The sequence below is a fragment of the Mustela putorius genome, unplaced genomic scaffold (assembly GCF_011764305.1).
Source record: "Mustela putorius furo isolate JIRA1106 unplaced genomic scaffold, ASM1176430v1.1 tig00000551_pilon_pilon_pilon, whole genome shotgun sequence".
Classification (NCBI taxonomy): domain Eukaryota; kingdom Metazoa; phylum Chordata; class Mammalia; order Carnivora; family Mustelidae; genus Mustela; species Mustela putorius.
Window position 1 is genome coordinate 8817842 of NW_025421412.1, and position 20370 is coordinate 8838211.

Genomic DNA, 20370 nt, shown 5'->3' on the forward strand with positions numbered 1-20370 from the left:
AAAAGAAATCCTATGAAAAATTATATGCCAACAAAGTGGGCAATCTGGAAGAAATGGATAAATTCCTAGAAACACATAAACTACCAAAATTAAAACAGGAAGACATAGAAAACTTGAACAGATTGATAACCAGCAAAGTAACTGAATCAGTAATAAAAAATCACCCAACAAATAAAAATCCAGGGCCAGATGACTTCTCAGAGGAATTCTATCAAATATTTAAAGAAGAGTTAATATCTCTTCTTCTCCAATTATTCCAAAAAATAGAAATGGAAGGAAAAATTCCAAACTCATTCTATGAGGCCAGCATCACCTTGATTCCAAAACCAGACTAGTCCACTAAAAAAAGAGAATCATAGGTCAATATCCCTGATGAACAGGGATGCAAAAATTCTCAGCAAAATACTAGCAAATTGAATCTAATAGTACATTAAAAGAATCATTCACCACAGTCAAGTGAGATTTATTTCTGGGCTCCAAGGTGGCTCAATATTTGTAAATCTATCAACTTATACACCACATTAATAAAAGAAAGGATATGAACCATATGTTTTCAATAGATGTAGAAAAAAATTTGACAAAGTACAGCACCCATTCTTAGCAAAAACCCTCAACAAAGTAGGGAGAAAGGGAATGTAACTCAACATCATAAAGGTCATATATGAAAAACCCACAGCTAGTATCATCCTAAATGGGGAAAAGCTAAGAACTGTTCCCCCACAGTCAGGAACAAGACAGAGATGTCCATCTCACCACTGTTATTTAACACAGTACGAGAACTCTTAGCCTCAGCACTCAGACAACAGAAAGACATAAAAGGCATCTAAATCAACAAGGAAGAAGAAAACTGTTACTATTTGCAGATGACATGATACACTATGTGGATAACCTGAAAGGCTCCATCAAAAAAATTTGCTCGAACCGATATACAAATTCAGTAAAGTTGCAGGATATAAATCAACATACAAAAATCGGTTGCATTTCTACACACCAATAATGAAACAGCAGAAAGAGAAATCTGATCCCATTTACAACTGCACCAAAATGCATAAAATACCTAGGAATAAACCTAACCAAAGAGCTAAAAGATCTGTACTCTGAAAACTATAGAACACTTATGAAAGAAATTAAAGTTGACATATAGAAATGAAAAGACAGTCCATGCTCATGGATTAGAAGAACAAATATCATTAAAATGTCTATACTACTCAAAGCAATCTACACATTTAATGTGATGCCTATCAAAACGCCACCAGCATTTTTCACAGAGCTGGAATCCTAAAATTTTAATGGAACAACCAAAGACCCCAAATAGCCAAAGCAATCTTGAAAAAGAAAAGAAAAGCTGAGGTCTTCACAATCCCTGAACTTCTAGGTATATCACAAAGCTGTAGCAATCAAGACAGTATTGTACTGGCACAAAAACAGAAAGATAGATCAATGGAACAGGAACAGAAAACCCAGAAATGGACCCATAACTATATGGTCAACTAATCTTTGACAAAGCAAGAAAGAATACCAAAGGAAAAAAGGACAGCCCCTTCAACAAATGGTGTTGGGGAAAGAGGACAGCAAGTTCAGAAGAATGAAACGGGACCATTTTCTTACAAGAAATTCAAAATGGATGAACGACCTAAATGTGAGACGGAAACCATCGCAATCCTAGAGGAGAACACAGACAGCAACCTCTTTGACATTGGCTATTGCAGTTTCTTATTAGGTCTTTGGAAGCAAGGGAAGCAAAAGGAAGAATGAACTCCTGGGACTTCATCAAGATAAATCTTCTGCACAGTGAAGGAAACAATTAACAAAACTATAAAAGGTAACCTTTAAGATGGGAGATGATATTTGCAAATGACATATCTGATAAAAGGTTAATATCCAAAATCTATAAATAACTTAATAAAGTCAACACCCAAAAAACAAATAATGCAGTCAAGAAATGGTTAGAGACAGGAATAGACATTTTTCCAAAGAAGGCATCCAGATGGCTAACAAACACATTAAAGAGATGCTCACCATCATCATTCATCAGGGAAATACAAAATTAAAATGAGATTCACCTCACACCTGTTAGAATGGCTAAAATTAACAACTCAGGAAACAACAGATGTTTCCCGCAAGGGCGCCGGGAAAGGGGAACCCTCTTACAGTATTGGTGGGAATGAAGGCTGGTGCAGTCACTGCCTGGAACTTCTTCAAAAAGTTCAAATAGCACGACCCTAATTCAGCAATTGCACTACTAGGTATTTATCCAAAGGATACAAAAATACTGATTCAAAGGGATACATGCACCCCAATGTTTACAGCAGCATTACCAACAATAGCCAGATTATAGAAAGATCCCAAATGTCCATCGACTGATGAACGGATAAAGAAGATGTGGTGTATTGGGGCGCCTGGGTGGCCCAGTGGGTTAAAGCCTCTGCCTTTGGCTCAGGTCATGATCCCAGGGTCCCCGGGTCGAGCCCTGCATCGGACTCTCTGCTCAGCACGGAGCCTTCTTCTTCCTCTCTACCTACCTCTCTGCCTACTTGTGATCCCTGTCAAATAAGTAAAATCTTAAAAGAAAAGAAGATGTGGTGTTTATATACCATGGAATATTCCCCAGCCCTACAAAAGAATAAGCTCTTACCAACGGCGGTGACGTGGATGGCACTAGAGTCTATAACGCCCAAGCGAAGGAAGTCGGTCAGAGACATGAGTGAAATCATACGTGGGATTTAAGAAACAAAACAGACAAATGTAGGGACAAGAGGGAGGCAAATAATAAAAACAAATAATAAAACAGATCCTTAACTAGAGCGCTGAGGCTTGCTGGGGAGGAGGTGGGTGGTTCGGTGTGTCCCCGGCATTCAGGAGGGCACTTGAGATGATCGCTGGTCTTTGTGCACAAGTGTCCAATTACTAAATTCTGCTCCTGAAACGAGTATGACTGGAACGTGAATAAAAACCTGAAACAAACACAAAGGAACGAACAGTCTAAAGCCTTGGTGGTCCCCGCAAGGGCTTCGGCTTTGGTTAGGAGACGTGGGGAGCCTCCGGAAGGCTTCGACAGGAGGCGTTCCCAGCTCAGCCAGGTCCAGCTGGTTGCTGGGCTGACCGAGCAGCCAACCGTGGAGGCCCAGGCGGGAACAAGAGAGCATTCAGGAGGCTTGTTTCGGCACTTCAGGCAGCGCTGACTGGGGCTCTCCAGCCAGTCTGGTGGAAGCAGGAGAGGCGGCTGCACTTTGTATTTGCGAGCCGCAAGATGGACAGACTGTGAGTGTGAAAAAAAGAATCATCAGAGATGACCTCACAGGAATGGACCTGCGCAACGGCTGGAACGAAGCTGCTGGGATGGGGAAGGGTCCAGCTTGAGCGAGCCGGGGGTGAGCAGCGACCGGACTTGGCTCTGGAGCCACCCGGCGGCCGGGGAGCACCGTCCGCCCGGTTCCCCAAGGCAATAACAGGAAAACTCCCGCTCCCAGCGTGCCCCGCGCGCCGGCCCGCGCTCGGGGGCGGGGCCTGCGCGCGCGTGCGCCGAGGCGGAACGGCTGGCGGGTGCGGCGAGGCGGCCCCTTCGAGCGCGGTAGTTTGTTCCGTGAGGAGAGTGAGGACGCTTAGGCGCTCTCGGCCACCTTCCCTTCCCGGGTAAGAGCGGCAGCGGTGGTGGATGCCGCCGGCAGGTGGGGGCGGCATCCGGGGGAGGGTGCTGGCGCGCCTGGGGGCCCCATCTGACACATTCCGAGCTCGCGGCCGTCGCCCCTCGGGGGGTATTGGTCGCCTCCGTGAGGCGGTCGGTCGGTGTGAGCTCGGTGCCCGCGGGCCCGGCCGCCGGGATTTCGCCCGCCCGGCGGATGGGGAGGCGGGAGTGAGGGGGCGCGGCGGGCGGGGAGCGGCGAACTGCGGGGAGCCGTGAGGAGGGGTCGCGCGGAGCCCTGGGGACGGCCACCCAGCCCCGCGCACGCGCGCCAGTGGAGCGAACGCGGGGAGCCGCCGGTGCCTTCGAGGCGCGAACTCTGGGGGACTCCGCTCCGAATTCCGGCCGTGCGACCGCTCGCTGTCTGTCGCGGACGCGGCCGGGTCCTCAGCCGCCGGGAGACTTGAACTCTTAGCGCTTTTGTTTGCCCGCGCCGTGCAGCGTGCGGCTGTGGGTCCGACCGGCGGTGGCCACGCCGGTTTCTGGTGGAAGGTGCGGTGCTGGTGGCGCGTCGGTCCTGCAGCGGGAGCTGCGATCGCTCGTGGCGCGCTGGGCTCGAGGCGTCGTCGTGCGGGTCCCTCTGGAGGCCTCGCGATGCGGGGACACTGCCAAGGGAAGGGACTAGCGGCCCCTCGGCGCCGTGTCTCCGCGGCTCCGGGTTTGCAGAGCCGGACTCTGGGTCGAGACCGGGTTGCGGGGCGGTCCTGCTGGGAGCAGTAGTGAGGACCGCACCACGTGCGCCCGTCACGGGGAACAGACTGTTCCAGGCGAAAGCTGGGAGTAGAGGTTTTTCTGGACCGCCCCTCCCCCAACACCCCCCCCCCCCCACACACACGCAAACCCAAGTTTCCGAGGAGAAGTAGAGCATTCTGGGCCAAGATAGTGGGTTGAATACGTGTACCCGATACTACTCCCTCCGGAAGTCTCGCCCAACTTACAGTAAAGAGGATTTTTAAGAGACGCGAATCCAGGTGATGGAGAGAACGGGAAAGCAAACAGCAGGAGGAAAATACTGGGGCCTGGAAAGCAAGTGTTCTCCGCAGAGCTTTAGCTTAATTCTAAACCTGCCGCAAGAAGGACTGTTGAACGAGTCTCCGAACCACACCCGGCACGGGCGGCACCCGGCACCTTGGGAACTGGCCGGGAAGGGAATGGTGTTGGGGGTGGAGCTGGGGCTTAAGTAAAGCTAACTTCGGGGAGACCTGTTCCACAGGCAGTGGGATATCTCCATCTCCTTCCCCATTTCACGCTCTCGGGTGACCGCCTTTCTCCCATTAGAAGGCAGGAGGCTATTCTCTTGGGAACATAGGACAGGATCTTTGAACCAGGGGACCCCAGGCACACTTAATTATGGGGCTACATTTATGAAAGCAGGGACACTGAAGGCTGAGGTACTGTATCCTCCTCCTCCCACTCAAATCTCAGAAGTGTTGTAGCTAGACTAATTCCCCTCATGTTCAAATCAGAATTTTTCTGCACACACATACACATGTATGGAAGGCCGGTAAGTTGGTCACAGTGGTTGCTTCTGGGAAAGGAAAGGAACTGGGCGGCTGGGGGAGAAGGATGTGAGGAGACTTACCTATTTGCAATTTTGTTCTTTTAAAATTTTGTTCCATATGCAAATACATTGCCTATTCAAAAATTAAATATATTCCTTAAAAAATAGAATTTCAAATGAATACATCATTTGATACAGCAATTCCTCTTCCATGAATTTATTATATGGGTTTGTCTACACATAAGAAAATAAGTACATGCCATTCATTGCAATAGTTTAGCAAAATATTGGAAATAATCTCAGTGTTCGTTAATAGATAATGGTTGGTGAAATAAATTATGTAAGACCCTTCCGTGGAATATTCTGCAGCCGTAAGATACAATGAAAGAAACTCATTGTATAAAAAAAAAAAAGTAAGCACAAAATGTATTTTAAGTGGTAGGGGATTCAGAAAAACACGAGTTTATTTTGAAAAAAGGAGGGGTATGTGTGTATATATGTATAAAATATCTGGAAGTACCTGTAAGAAGCAGGTAATACTAGCTGACTTTGGAGAAGGGATCTGGGTAATGAGTCAAAAATGGAGTGAGGGAGGCTTTTCACTGTATATTTTTGGCATCTTTGAACTTTGAGCCCTCTATTGTTACCCAGTGAATGAATAAGTAAATGTTAAGAGGTAAAAATAGATGAATAATGGAGATCTTGATGTTGGTAAGATCCTGAACAATAAAAGATTTCTCAAAACAGGAAAGAATGCTGCATAACAATCCCAAAATCTCAGTGGCTTACATTTCATGCTCTTCGTTCTTCAGTGGCTTAGATCTTGGCTGGATTAGGCTGGACTCCAGACTTTAGTTCTGGGTTCGTATCTGCAGCATGTATCTTCGATCTGGGACCCAGACTAAAAAAGCAAAAATACCTGGAACATGCTTTTCTGATGGCTGAAGGAGGTGGGACTTCAAGGGAGGCTTCTTGAAATTTGCCATGTTTTCTGCTCAGAAGTGACACATTGAAACCTTTACGTATATTCCATTATTTAAAGCAATGTCACAGAGTCAAGTCCCAAATCAATGGGGTAGAAATGTATGTACACTCTGTCTACTGGGAGGCTCTGCAAAGGCACCTAACAGAGAATGTGGATATATACTTCTGTTGTGGGGTAAGAGGAGTTGGAGAGAGAATGTTGGAAAGATGATGAAAGAAATGGGTTAATAGAAAGCTACTGTGAAATTAAATTGAAGATAGTTGGTTGAGAATAAAGATGCTTAGGAAAAAAGATATGCATAATATATGCCAAGATACAACATTTTACTCCGATATGAATTTTCTTAAGGTTTCCATGTCAGGGTATCATATTGGCTTTTCTTATGTAACATCTGCCATCCCCACAACTGGCCCTGCAACCCAATTCTGAGTACCGTGGTTTTAGAAAGCTTGAAAATAATTAATGAAATAATGCACCTGTAAAGGCACCAGTTCTTAGAGAAGTAGTTCTAAATGTGTTTATTTCAGCTACTGAATGTGTTCATTCATAGTTCTATATGTCATATCCATGTCTGCAACCCACCTTTCACAACAGAATCTTCTTTTCAGGGAGATGTCCTTTGCTTCTCAGATGTAATGCACTTTAAGTTTGTTATTCAACAGTGAAAATGAGTCATACAGAGGTAATACATATTTTCGTATGTTCTGCATCTTCAGGGTTTTTTTTTTTTTTTTTTTTTTTTTTTTTAAGTCATGTGGCTCCAGAGTAATTTTCTTATTTTCAGCTTGTACAGTGAGAGACAGTATAGCATTAGTGGTTAAAAGGAAGGACTTTTAGAGCAAACTGCCTAAGTTTGAATCCTAGCTAGTGGCTGTATAACTTTGGGCACAAAGTTACTTAACCTGGTGTGGCTCTGTTTTCTCATCTGTAAAAAGGAGGTGATGATAGTACTTCATAGAATTATTAGGAAGGTTAAATAAGTTAATACATATAAAGCACTTAAAATAGTACCTGACACACAATAAATAAATACTTAAATACTAGCTATTGTTAATATTGCTTTTTATTTAGTGGCCATGTGAGTCATGGTTCTCACAGAACAAACATAGTTATTTAGTTGTCTGAATAGGCAAGGAAGTAATTTTTGATCCCTTTATTCTCTTGAATTCCAGGTTAAATTAAAAATACCTTTTGGAAATAAATTACTAGATGCCGTTTGTTTGGTACCTAACAAGAGCTTAACATATGGAATAATACTTACACATGGAGCGTCAGGAGATATGAACCTTCCTCATTTGATGTCACTGGCATCCCATCTTGCATCTCATGGGTTTTTTTGCCTGAGATTTACCTGTAAAGGCCTTAATATTGTACATAGAATTAAGGCATATAAATCAGTTTTGGTAAGAAAATTTCTTTATATTTACTTATAACAGAATTTTGTTTTAAAATTCTTAATACATTTAAGACAAATTCTATTGGCAGTTGTTAGATTTATTTAAAAAGCTTTTAATGAATATTCTTAGAAACTCAATAGTACATGACAGCTGTATAGTAGTCAGATTTTTCTTTTTTGCTCTTAGTTTCCATGGAGATGAGTGCTCCCATAATAAATGTTCTTTCATGGTACTACTAAGGAAATTATTTATGATGTAATTTTCTTAGTGGAATTATTTAACTTTAGAATACAGTTCTGGATATTTGCCTACTATACTATGAATGTATAAGTGTAGCATTTTGAAGCTGTAAAATCCCTGGATAACACAAATTTGAAATTTTTAAAATCCAGATTATTTCAAACTTGCTAAGTTTTTCAGGGCTTTAAATTAGATTTTAGTACTATTCTATATTAGTTGGAAGATTTTACTGGCTTTGTTTTTAATGTAATTCTTTAAAAATAATTTAATACTTTTTTTGAGACAGGGAAAGTGATTTTTTTTTCTCATTTATTTGCCTGTATTTACCCAGCTATGATTTGATAGTGATATATGATCAGAAGAGCAAAGAACTGGTTACCTCTCTCAAGAAGAATCCCTTGAGATTTTATGGTTGTCTTTGCAAACAGAATTTTATACATTTCACTAATGATGAGAAATATATGTTGGTTTTTCCAGTGGTGTATTTCGTAGGAGAAGAACTGATAATTTTTTGGTTGGTTTTTCTAGAATTACCTAAAGACCTCAGGAGAATACAAACTGGCAGGTGTTTTCCTTGGTGGTAAGTTGCAATACTTGCTTTTAAATCTACTTATATTAATATAGGAACAGGTGATCAACAATTAAAATTAATTGGTGATAGGAAGCTAATTTAAGGATTTTTTTGTTTTGCTAATTCACGTTCTTTTATAACATCAAGGCACTTTATTTATTTAAAGCAAATTTAAACCTCATACATACATTTGGAACCCAAAGATCGTTCCTTTTATTTATATCCCTGAGTCACTGTCTCTCAAATGATTCTTTGGTCCTTACCTCAAGTATTCTTCAGAAAACCTTTTTCTGACTTGGGATCAATTTTTAGCATTTCATGAAGTTACAGATGTCCATTGTGGATATTAAAACTTGTTAATTGCCGCCTTTTGGAGTTAAGTGATAGAGTGATGGATGAACAGTAAATGAAATCTTACTTGCCATATTAACACCACTTCTATATATGAATGTTTGTATTTCAAACTGAACTTAATTTTAATTGATTTTTAGGTCGTTCAATGGGCTCAAGAGCAGCTGCTTCTGTAATATGCCATATTGAGCCAGATGATGCTGATGATTTTGTTCGAGGTCTCATTTGTATTTCTTACCCACTGCACCATCCAAAGCAGCAACATAAACTTAGAGATGAAGATCTCTATCGTATAAAAGATCCTGTATTGTTTGTGTCAGGCTCAGCGGATGAAATGTGTGAAAAGGTGAATTATAGCTTGATGTTTGCATAAATGAGAGAGTGAATGAAAGACACGGTCTTGGGAACAAGATATTATCTGCAACTTTCAATCTCTTTAAAAGGTGCTGATTGGACTAATGCTAGTTTTGTGACTTAGTTACCTGTTACTTCAGAAAACTGAAAAATACAAGCATACTGACAGAATTCATCTCCCTGGAAAGAGTTGCTAAACGGATTGACTCTTATTTGGGAATAAAAAGATTAATATCTGAATCTTGTGATTTGGGGATTTATACTAGGCTGTACATTTGATTTATCATTTCAACATTTAAGCAGATTCTTCAGTTTGTTATAAAATTGACTTGAGACAGAGTAACTTAAACATGTTACTATAGATGGTCTAATGGATGCTTGGTCTATTCTATGATATTGCTGTATTTGAGAGATGTGGACTGCCACTTCTGCGGACATTTCTTTGCATAGTCCATTGCCTTGAATGTAGTCTGTAGAGTAGATATTAATGAATATTAGTGAATGGATGCCAGTATAGGTGGTGCAGGGAGAGAGAGGGTCTTTATTAAACCCCGAAAGAGCATTAGTCTAGCATCCTTTTCTTTTTTTCCTTTAGAACTTGTTGGAGAAAGTGGCACAGAAAATGCAAGCTCCCAATAAAATCCACTGGATTGAGAAGGCAAATCATTCCATGGCAGTGAAAGGACGATCAACAAATGATGTTTTCAAAGAAATAAATACACAGATTTTGTTTTGGATCCAGGAAATCACTGAAATGGACAAGAGATAATTGTATCTAGCTACAAACTACATTATTTTTAATACAAATGCAGTTCATTTGATAAAGAACAGCATACCTCTCAGCATTTTGAGATATTTCAGATGAAGTTAATGTTCTTTAATGTTTCCCCCATTTTTAAAACACATTTCAATTGTGAAATTAATGTCCTTTATAAAATGTCTTTTGAAAGCACTGTTATAGTTGTATAAAGATGATGTACAAATATTGAAGTGGTCTAAATATAATTTATTTTCATTAATATAGTTAAGTTTTGAAAAAAAAATTAAACATTTGAATTTTGTTACAATCGAACTTTTGTCTTATTTGCTATGCAACTGAGAAAGTACTCTAATTTTGCAGAGTAGTGTCTTTAAAAAAGGAAAACAACTGTTTATTATGGTAAAGTCAGTGTTTTATAGAATGTATGCATTCATTCACCTAATCTTTTAATATCAAGGGATAGGAAGGAAGATACATTTTCAAATTTGGGGACTCTGAACATTAGTTTTGGAATGAAGTAACTTCATTCAAGAAATGTTTCTTGAAGGCTTGTTACAGGCAAAGCCTGATTAGGTTTGTGGAGATAATACTTAACAGCTTAAATGTAATGGAGGAACTTGATATCTAGACCTCTCTCTCTGATTAAGGGGAGAATGAAATAAGGCCTAAATAGTGGGATTAACATCTGTGCTGTATCTAGGTGGAGTTAAGGTACCTAATTTTGGCCTGGAAAGTTCAGTTAATACTTGGACTGGACTTTGGTGGTGTTGAGTTACATATTAAAAGCATAGTGTCTGTATTTCCTACAAAGGACACAGAATGTGATGGGGCTGATCTATATGTTTGTAGGAAAGGGTAGTTTTCTATAGTAAGATATTAACTCTTTTTCCTGGCTTCTGTACTGCTTTATTATTAGGCCCTACAGAGAACCTCAGGGTGGCCCAAGCCATGCAGGTTTTTGAGGTCTCTCATTCTTCCTTCTCTGATAGAGTCAATGGATTTTAATTATTTGTTAATTTTTTCTAAGTAGTGCATAAAGAACAGAAGCCTAGATAACAATGTCTAAATTGTTTTATATTATAGAATGAAACTATGAAATCAAATTTTCTGTATAACTTAGTATATAATAGTTACTTTTTAACTAAATTTCTCAAATGAGGCCTAATATTTAAGAATAGCATATATTTAATCATTGATTAGCATTCAGAACTTTAAAACAGTGCTGTTGTCAAAATATAAACATGTTAAAAACATCCAGAGCTGACAAATAGAATAATGGTGTATAAACTAGTATAAATCAATTGGGAAATACTAATACCATAAATCAGAAGTAAAACTAATGGGAAAGTGGAAAGGAAAACTTACTATAGAGCAGACTGTAATACAGAAGTACAATGAAAAAATAGATTTAAAAGATTATTAACCAGGTTATATAGTTATTATAGTCCAGTTTGCAAATTAAAGTATAGGCATGATATAGATGACCAAAGATACTAAATCAAATATAGAGATAATATAGAGGTTTAAAGTTGATTATTTTAAATAGTTATTTTATTTATTTATTTTTTTAAAGATTTTATTTATTTATTTTACAGAGAGAGATCACAGTAGGCAGAGAGGCAGGCAGAGAGAGAGGAGGAAGCGGGCTCTCTGCTCAGCAGGGACTGGATCCCAGGACCCTGAGATCATGACCTGAGCCGAAGGCAGCAGCTTAACCCACTGAGCCACCCAGGCACCCCTAAATAGTTATTTTAAAAGTTATTTTAAATCAACTTTAACGAGGTTTAAAGTTGATTATTTTCCCTGAGGGGCCTGTAGGAAACTTCCTGATTGATGAAAGGGCTTGTCATTTGAGACCTGTGTACCTAGTCAGGGATGGGGAACATAGAACTCCTAGAGAGATAGGAGTGAGCTGGGTAAGGCTGAAATAAACATTTGTGAAAAGGTCCCAGCTGCTTTTCACAGATTTCCACATCTTGCAGGGAAAATGTGCAGCCCCTTCGAGTTTGAGATTATGGTCAAAGAGTTGTCCTGGCACCTCTTCTGGTAGGCACCCCTGATTAATGGCACAACCATTACCTAGACCAATAGTTCCCAACTAGTGATTTTGCCCCCTGAGGGACATTTGACAGTCTCTGGAAACTTGGTCAGCACAATGGGGTGGCAATGCTACTAGCATCTGATAGGAGGAGGAAAGGGATGCTGCTAACAGTTACAATGCACAGGACCGCCAGACGTAAAGAAGTATCGGATCCAAAAATGTCAGTAGTGTCCAAAATCTTGTCCAGGACAAACTTTACCTGTGGGGATACCTTGAAATCCTTTCTCCCTCACCATTAGCTTTTCTACCCCCTTCCAAAACCATTTGCTTCCTTTTAGTTGTCAAACACTGTGTTTTCAGTCTCAAAGTCTGATTTTATCCCCTCTTCTGTTTACACTGTAATCACTCTTATGTAGGCCTTTATCGATTCTCATCTGCATAATTACAGTAACCTAACTGATCTTCCTCTTTTGTGGTGGTCTTGCTTCAACAAACCAGTTCATACCTTCAATCAAAAGCTGTTGATGGATCTCTAAAAGTGGCTATTAAGGCCAAAGTCTTGAGTTCAAGGCTGTACACAACAGGCACTACCAACTTTTTAGCACATTTCCCCATACTCTGAACGTGTACAGCACAGTGACTCCAGTTAACCTGGACTGTCCAAGGTTTTGGAACAAAGTGTTTCTGTGTCCTCTTCCTGAAACTTTCCTGTTAGTCTTTGTCACCAAATCTTCCTCATCCGTTAAGACCCTTAAATTCTTTTCCTCTTTACAGCTTTTTTTTGAGTTACCACAACCAAGTATCCCTTCTTGGAATACATATAGTATCTTACTTCCTTTGTAGTTAATCACACTCTGCCTTCTTAGTATATTATTGCCATATTTGTGCCATATCACATGTTAAATACTCCATGTCAGGGAATGGTTTTTACTGATCTTTGTATCCACAGAGCACTTTTCAATTAGTTGTGTTGAACCAAGATACTCAGAGGGAGAATTTTTAACCATTATGAGCAATCCTTGCTTTTTTGTTGCTATTTTATACCCATATTATTGTGACTTTTTCCCCGATACATAAAAAAAAATGCCTAGTTCACAATGTCCAAATAGTATAAAGAATGTAGCATTCGTAGGTATAATTGGTCTTAAAAAGCTAAACAATCTTTTGGTGTATTCTCTTACAGTGTCTATATTACTGTTAGTGATGGGGTTTTTCTGGTGTTCATTATTTTATTTTTATATATTTTTTAAATTTTTTTCTTAGATTTTACCCATTTGTTTGTCAGAGAACTAGCAGGCACAAAAAGGGAGAGCAACAGGCAGAGGGAGAAGCAGTCTCCTTGCTGAGCAAGAAATCTGATGCAGGACCCAGTCGCAGGACCCCGGGACCATGGCGCAAACTGAAAGCAGACACTTAACTGACGGAGCCATTCAGCCTTCCCTGTTTTATTTATTTTATATATATATATATATATTTTATATACATATATATATTTTATTATATTTTATATATATTATATATATATATATTTATATATATTTATTTCTAAGAATAAATGCAGCTTAGCACTTACTTTTGCACAACTTCCTTGAGATTGACATGAGAGGAGGTTTCTGGGATAAAGAACAGAGGTGTCTACGCCGAGAACTAGGTGACTGTACCTTTTTAGTAGACAAGTGCATAGGTAACAAACATGACAAAGCCCTAAAGAAAGATATGCTTTTCTTGCCCATCGGCAGGAGTGGTACACAGAAGTTCCACTTCAGTTCTTACAGAGCTGGTCTGTGGTATGCAAATCAGGAATTCAGTGCCATAAAGCTCTGAAAGGTCTAAGGAACTGTAAAGTGTTAAAATATTGAATACAGTAGTTAACATTAAATGAATTAGAGAACGCCTGCTATCAGGCAAGAGAAATGGAGTATTTTGCCAGCTGCATTAAATTCTATAGAAAAATCCAGCAGTATAAAATCACCCTGATTGTGTAGGTGGGTTGGGGGGTTGGAGAGGAGGGTGTACTTTCTCCTACAAAAATCCAGAGGAATTGAAGTTTCTTCAAGGGCTAAGGAGTGCCTGCCCTGCATTCTGGAGAGCTATCCTTTTTTTTTTTTTTTTAAAGATTTTATTTATTTGACAGACAGAGATCACAAGTAGGCAGAGAGGCAGGCAGAGAGAGTGAGGGAAGCAGGCTCCCTGCTGAGCAGAGAACCCAATGTGGGGCTCGATCCCAGGACCCTGGGATCATGACCTGAGCCGAAGGCAGAGGCCCTAACCCACTGAGCCACCCAGGTGCCCCTGGAGAGCTATCCTTTACAAAGGCAAACCCCAAGATCGTAGTTAAACCTAAGTAAAGATTGTAAATACCTGTAGGCTATGGTCTGGTAGACTGAAAGACTATAAACCGATGCTTAGGCTGTGTCACTGAGCTCATTATTTCCAATCGTCCAAGAAGGTAAGAGCTCAATAAATCTTTCTTTCACTCAGTTATATATAATATGACAGAAGAGACCTGAAGAGTTAACTCTGTTGTAAAGAATATACTTCTTTCCTCAACCTAACTGGAATGAATAAAGACAAAGAGAGAATTAATATTCAAAGAGAAAGTACTCTAAATCCAAGGTAGTATTAACACTTTTTTTTTTTTTAATAGTCTAGACTGTCTTGTGTTTGCTCCATAAACTTTTACACCTACTCTCTAGACTTGGAGGGAAAGTGGGCAGTACTTAAAGCTGGCTCAGCTCCATGCTAATTTGGACATTAGGAAGCCTCAGAAGTAGCTGTTCCTTGGAATCACCAGAGACAGGGCAAAAAGGGAATTCATCTGGAGACTATTCCAAAATCTAACCTTGGTTTTTAGCATAACAGCAGGTTCTTAAGGAACATTGCTAACAGACTCCTCTAGCAAAAAGAAGAAAATGAGACATTCTATTAAAAAAAACATCAGGCTGGCCTATAAGAGAAAAACTATCATATGTCCTATGTCCTACATAGTAACAATGAGACATACCAAAAAATTATTTGGTATTTATCTGAAACTCAAACTGGAGCATTTCGTTTCACTTTTTTTTTTTTTTTTTTTTTAGCTAAACCTGGCAAAACTATATCTTTCCCTTATCACAGGCATAAAATACAATATTTCTGGTGGTTATGTCTAATTCAAATTTGTTCTACATTTTTTTAAATTCCAGGGTAGTAATAATCCAACTGGCTAAGGGATTGTTGATAGAATTATGTTTTCTTTTTGTGAAATTAATAAAGGATTTAAAATTTTTAAATGAAAAAAACTACTAAAGCAGCATACATGTCTCATCAATGAACTTCCATTATTGCTAAAGTAAGTTGACATGAGCTCAGTCGAATACCCACTATGACACGTGGTATTACTCAGGCCCAGAGCAGGCTCTGCTTTACTCCCTTTACTCAGGCCCAGAGCAGGCCCTGCTGCACTTGACCAAGACACTAAGCAGCACCAGATTTTTTTTCTGGCAGAGCATTGCATGTGGCTATGAAATGGGCATACCACCTTTTTGTGTTTTGGGGCATCTGAAATCATAAACTTAAGAATGAAACATCAGTCTATCTCATATATTACATTAAAATGGCAAAGCAATTTTATTTCTTTAAAAAAGCAGGGCAGAATTGGCTGGAAGATAATACATTTTGGACATTGTGGGAACTTTTGGAGTCCTGGACTCAAAATGATTGGGTGGCAATCTTTTTCATAATTTTCCTAGGGATTATTTTTGAGATCATACTCATAAAGATTTGTTCATCCTTTAATAAGAAGCCTACACTTCCAGAAAAGGGTAGTTCAAATGCCCAGAAGGTAAGAACAGATGGTTGATTTCTTTCTTTCCTATTTTTCAAAATCATACATAAGAATATCTTTCTGAATTATAGAACTCTGGTATTTGGATTCCTCCTCTAATATTTGTTATTAATTTCCCTTGAAATAGAAGGAAGACAGTTGCCTGGAAAGCATGAAATTTGGTATGTTATAAATTTCATACTTTAATATAAAACTTGCTCAACCTGAGCCTCTCCTATTGGTGCTCTGACTTTTTTTTTTTTTTCATTCCCTCTTATCTCTAGATAACTGTCCAACTTCTTCATCTTCTGAGGAAAGGTAAGTGGTATATTTTGAATTTAAGTGAAACAGATTGGTTTTGTGCTATGCAAAATTGCGTTTACATCTGAATTACAGAAAAGTATTTTTCCCATATGCATAGAGGACCGCAGGTACTTGATATCGTAATTCAACTTAACATTGATTTTTATTTTTTCATTTTTTAAAAATATACATTTATTTAGCCAACATACAGATGTAGAGTTCAGTTAATCATCACTTGCATCTAACATTGATTTTAATGGTTGCTCTGTTCCAATCTGTATTAATGGCTTTTCATGTACTATTGAAATTATCCTTCTAAGTGGGTAGTATTATTACTGTTTTTACAAATGAGGAAAGTTTAATGAGGTTTAGTAACTTACTTCCCTATCCAACCTTTCTCTCCAGTACCTACTGTGAACCAAGTAAACTCTAGGTACTGCAAGAGTGACTTTCTGTCTATAGAGTCAGAATCCATCAGCATCCCGAAGATATACTAGTGCGAGGGATTAAAGATGACATCACTACTCTTGTTGCATTAATATTTTAATTGCTCGTATCAAAATCTATTCAACAATCATTAGATATCTACTCTACAGTGGACATTGTGTTTGGTACGGGGATACAAACAATAAGACAGTCTCTGTTCTCTAGAAGCTTATTTGCTTGTGGAGGAGATTCATGCATAAAGGATGATTGCCTTGCAGTCTGCTAATGCAGTGACAGAAGCATTAGGAAAACATTTAGGAGATAACTAAGCCAGCACAGGGTGTTAGAGATGCCTTCATGAAGAAGCTTATGCTGAGGTGAATTTTAAAGGATGCATGAAAATTAGAAAAAGACAGCAGGTTAGGAGAATAAGGAGGGTGTTCCAGGACATGAGCAGAGGCAAGTAAATAAGAAACAGCAGGGTATGTGCAATAAATTGTGACTACCTATGAGGGAAGAGATAGGGCTCCTATGGTGGGCAGCATATTATAGTGAAAAAACACAAATTTTAATTTAAAAAAGTCTAGGTTTATGTCATAGTTCTGCCTTTTAATGACATTATAGCCCTAGGCTTAAACTCACCAGCCTGAACTCCATTTCCTTACTTTCAAAATAGCAGTTAGAAGAATTATCTCTTGGAAAATCATGAAGATTAGCTAAAATGATATCTGTAACAAAGCAAGAATATGTTACCCTCGTACCAGAATTATTTTTGAGGGCAGAACCATATTTGGGAGAGCATCTTAGATTATTTTGAAGTGAACCTGCTTGAATATTGAGGGAAGCCCAGGCATCACGCTGGTCAAAGTGGACTGCATCAGACTGCGTGATTCTGTCTTGCTTATGAGGTGGGAGAGAAGAGAAAGGTGGAGGATGGGCAGAGGGGAGGGAGGAGCAGGGGAAGAGACCCGAGGCTTCGTACTGAAAGGCATCACGGACATCAAAGGATGCGACCACCACTCACTATCTGATATCAGGGAGAGTCTTGCTGGCCCGGTGTAGTCTTAGTGAGCAAAGCAAACTGCTCATGTGCATCGATCCACTTTTGGGGAATGGTTTGTTTCAGGGTTGACATCAGCCTTAGAAGTGTCTTGGGAAAGCCTGCCACCATTGTATGACTTTCAAAGCTTGGAGCTGTCATTGGTTGGTCTCAGAAGGGTGTTTCCTCAAGGGTGCTATCATTGATGAAAATGTTTAAAAACGGAATTGGTTTTTATTTGTTACCATGACCTTAAGACTATACTGACTGTATTCCACTGAGTGGTTTAACAGATCTACAGTTATTTCTGATGTGTCCTTGTTACCATGGCTGTAGAACTGTCAGTCTTTTCCCAGGAGTGCAGGGACTTCTTTTTAAATTTTCCAAGGCCAGGGCACCTGGGTGGCTCAGTGGTTGTCTGCCCTTGGCTCAGGTCATGATCTTGGGGTCCTGGGATCAAGCCCCACATTGGGCTCCCTGCTCAGCAGGGAGTCTGCTTCTCCCTCTCCCTCTGCCTCTTCCCCTGCTTATGCACATGCGCACTGTCTGTCAAATAAATAAATAAAATCTTAAAAAAAAAAATTTCCACAACCAGTTGAGGTTGCTGTGAGAGGCCAAAGGACAAAGGACATTGCAAAAATGGGGAGACACAACCAGTGTTTAAGTGGGTATTATTTGTATTGCTGTAACCAACTCCCCTCCATTTCTGCCTTCAGTCCTGAGCCGCTGTTATGGATGTTTTGTGTATATGGATTTCCCCCCCTTACTGAACTAAAAGAAAAGGTTGGGTTGTATGTCTGGGTCAGCTTGTTGTGGATGAAAGTTAGTAATCAGAAACCTACAGTGAAGAGCAGTCACTCAACAAATATTTACCAATGTGCCAGGCATTACTGTATGCCCTTGAGATATATTAGTGAACTAAAAAAAACAATGATTCCTGCCTTAAGGTTTAGTTGGAAGAAAGTCTGATAATAAAACACAATAGGATAAATAAAGAAATAATGTGACAAAACATGATAGGATTTATGGTAAAGCAAAAGATAGAATAGGGTAAGAGGAATGAAGTGCCAGAAGTAGGGGAGGAGAGGTAGGTTGTAACATATATGGTGGGTTTTCACTAAAGCCTTGAAGGGATATGGGAGTTAAGCAAACAGTTAAGGTAGAAGAAGATTCCAGATAGTGGGACCAACTAAATCAAAAGACCCTAAGGGTGGGGGGGTGCCGAGTGTTTTAGATACCATAAGAAGGCCAGTGTGGCTGGTGCAGGGAGTGGGGGGCTGACATATAGAGGATGGGGTCCGAGAAGTAATCGGTGACCAGATCATGGTTGGGTCTCTTAGGCCATGTTAAGGACAATAGCTTTTACTCTAAGTAAAAATGGAGAATCATTATAGAGTTTTGCATAGGGAAGTGATTTTTTTTTTTATTAACATACAATGTATTATTAGTCTCAGGGGTACAGGTCTGTGAATTGTCAGGCTTACACACTTCACAGCACTCACCATAGCACATTCCCTCCCCAATGTCTATAACCCCACCACCCTCTCCCTCCCCTCTCCCCTGGCAACCCTCAACTTGTTTTGTGAGATTAAGAGTCTGTTATGGTTTGTCTCCCTCCCGATCCCATCTTGTTTCATTTTTTCCTTCCCTGGCCCCCAACCCCCCAACATTGCCTTTCAGATTCCTCATATCAGGGATATCATATGATAATTGTCTTTCTTTGATTGACTTATTTTGCTCACCATAATACCCTGTAGTTCCATCCACATTGTTGCAAATGGTAAGATTTCATTTCTTTTGAAGGCTGCATAGTATTCCATGGTATATATGTATACCACATCTTCTTTATCCATTCATCTGGTGATGGACATCTGGGTTCTGGGAAGTGATATTTTTAAAGGACTATTCTGCCTGCTGTGTTGAGAGTAGACTATATTTGCTCAAGGGCCTACGCAGATGGCAGGCTATTCCGAGTAACCCAAAGTGAGAGAGAAATGTGAATGACAGCAGGGTGGCAGCAGCAGAGGTGGTGAGACGTGGTTGGTTTCCAGACATACTTAGAAAAGGAGAGCCGACAGGGTGTGGATGGCAGAAGTGAGTCCTAGGAGTTTTGGCCTGAGCAGGTAGAAAGTGCAGCTGTTGTCAACCCAGATAAGGAAACAGTGGGTGAGGCAGATTTTGATGGGGAGATCAGGAAAATTGTTTCCTATTTGTTGAATTAGGGGTATTGATTTGATATCTAATAGAGGTAGTGAATAATTGGTTTGGGAAAGGTGTCTGGTAGAGGCAATAAGTTTGGGGGCTGTTGGCTTATGGACAGTATTAAAAGCTGTAAGATAGGATGAGATTTCAAAGGGACTGTGAGAAGGGCAAAGGAACAAGGACTGAGCCCTGAGATACTCTAAAAGAGTTCAGAAAGAAGAGGAGGAGCCACAAAGGAGACTGGGAAGGAGCTACCGGGGAGTGAGGAGGAAAACCAGGAGAGTTATGATGGCCTGGAAGCTTGCCAGATGAAGAGTATGTGGAACTGATGTACAAGGTAGATATCGGACCCAAATCCCTTATAAAAAGAAAAGCAAAATCCTTAACAAGATACTAACACACCAGTCCAGCAGCATATTAAAAGGATTATACACTATGATCCAGTGGGATTATTCCGAGGAATGCACAGTTGGTTCAACATATGAAAGTTATCTAGCATTGTTTTATTATGTCTAAAACCACAGTATTACATTGCTGAAATACCTGTCTTGCATTTCAGCTTTCCTCTTTTTCCTGAAATACGCAAAAATTAATCCTTTTTATGTATTTTATTTTCACTATTTTTTCTATTTTTTAAAGTGAATAATCACATTCTTGTCCTGATGAAATTTTATCCTAATTATGTTTGGACACTGCTATTTTATTGGGGTCAC

The 20370-nt window shown here is 39.9% G+C and overlaps 3 protein-coding genes across 4 annotated transcripts in view; 2 read left to right on the forward strand and 1 right to left on the reverse strand.

Annotated features, from left to right (window-relative positions):
- Positions 1 to 6169, reverse strand: part of LOC106005232 (translation initiation factor IF-2-like) — a 25342-nt gene extending 19173 nt beyond the window's left edge. The window contains exons 1-2 of the mRNA XM_045081401.1: positions 6103 to 6169; positions 2636 to 4733 (exon numbers count right to left, since the gene is read on the reverse strand). Coding sequence (XP_044937336.1) covers positions 3169 to 4733; positions 6103 to 6169 — 1632 coding nt within the window. The 3' untranslated portion in view covers positions 2636 to 3168. The remainder of the gene's footprint in view (positions 1 to 2635; positions 4734 to 6102) is intronic.
- On the forward strand, positions 3513 to 10068 carry TEX30 (testis expressed 30). 2 transcript variants are annotated; one of them, XM_004746062.3, is made up of 6 exons: positions 3513 to 3633; positions 6777 to 6850; positions 7341 to 7571; positions 8334 to 8385; positions 8868 to 9073; positions 9677 to 10068. In XM_004746062.3, the coding sequence occupies exons 2-6, from the start codon at positions 6836 to 6838 to the stop codon at positions 9848 to 9850; spliced, it is 678 nt and encodes a 225-aa protein (XP_004746119.1). In that variant the 5' UTR covers positions 3513 to 3633; positions 6777 to 6835; the 3' UTR covers positions 9851 to 10068. The 2 variants fall into 2 exon arrangements, with proteins under 2 accessions (XP_004746119.1, XP_004746120.1); XM_004746063.3 differs by lacking the exon at positions 6777 to 6850 and having other exon boundaries at positions 3521 to 3633.
- Positions 10069 to 14132: 4064 nt separating this feature from the next.
- The window catches only part of CCDC168 (coiled-coil domain containing 168), a 29391-nt gene continuing 23153 nt past the window's right edge, over positions 14133 to 20370 (forward strand). The window contains exons 1-3 of the mRNA XM_045081340.1: positions 14133 to 15705; positions 15836 to 15869; positions 15972 to 16005. Of these exons, the coding sequence (XP_044937275.1) occupies positions 15478 to 15705; positions 15836 to 15869; positions 15972 to 16005 (296 nt within the window). The 5' untranslated portion in view covers positions 14133 to 15477. The remainder of the gene's footprint in view (positions 15706 to 15835; positions 15870 to 15971; positions 16006 to 20370) is intronic.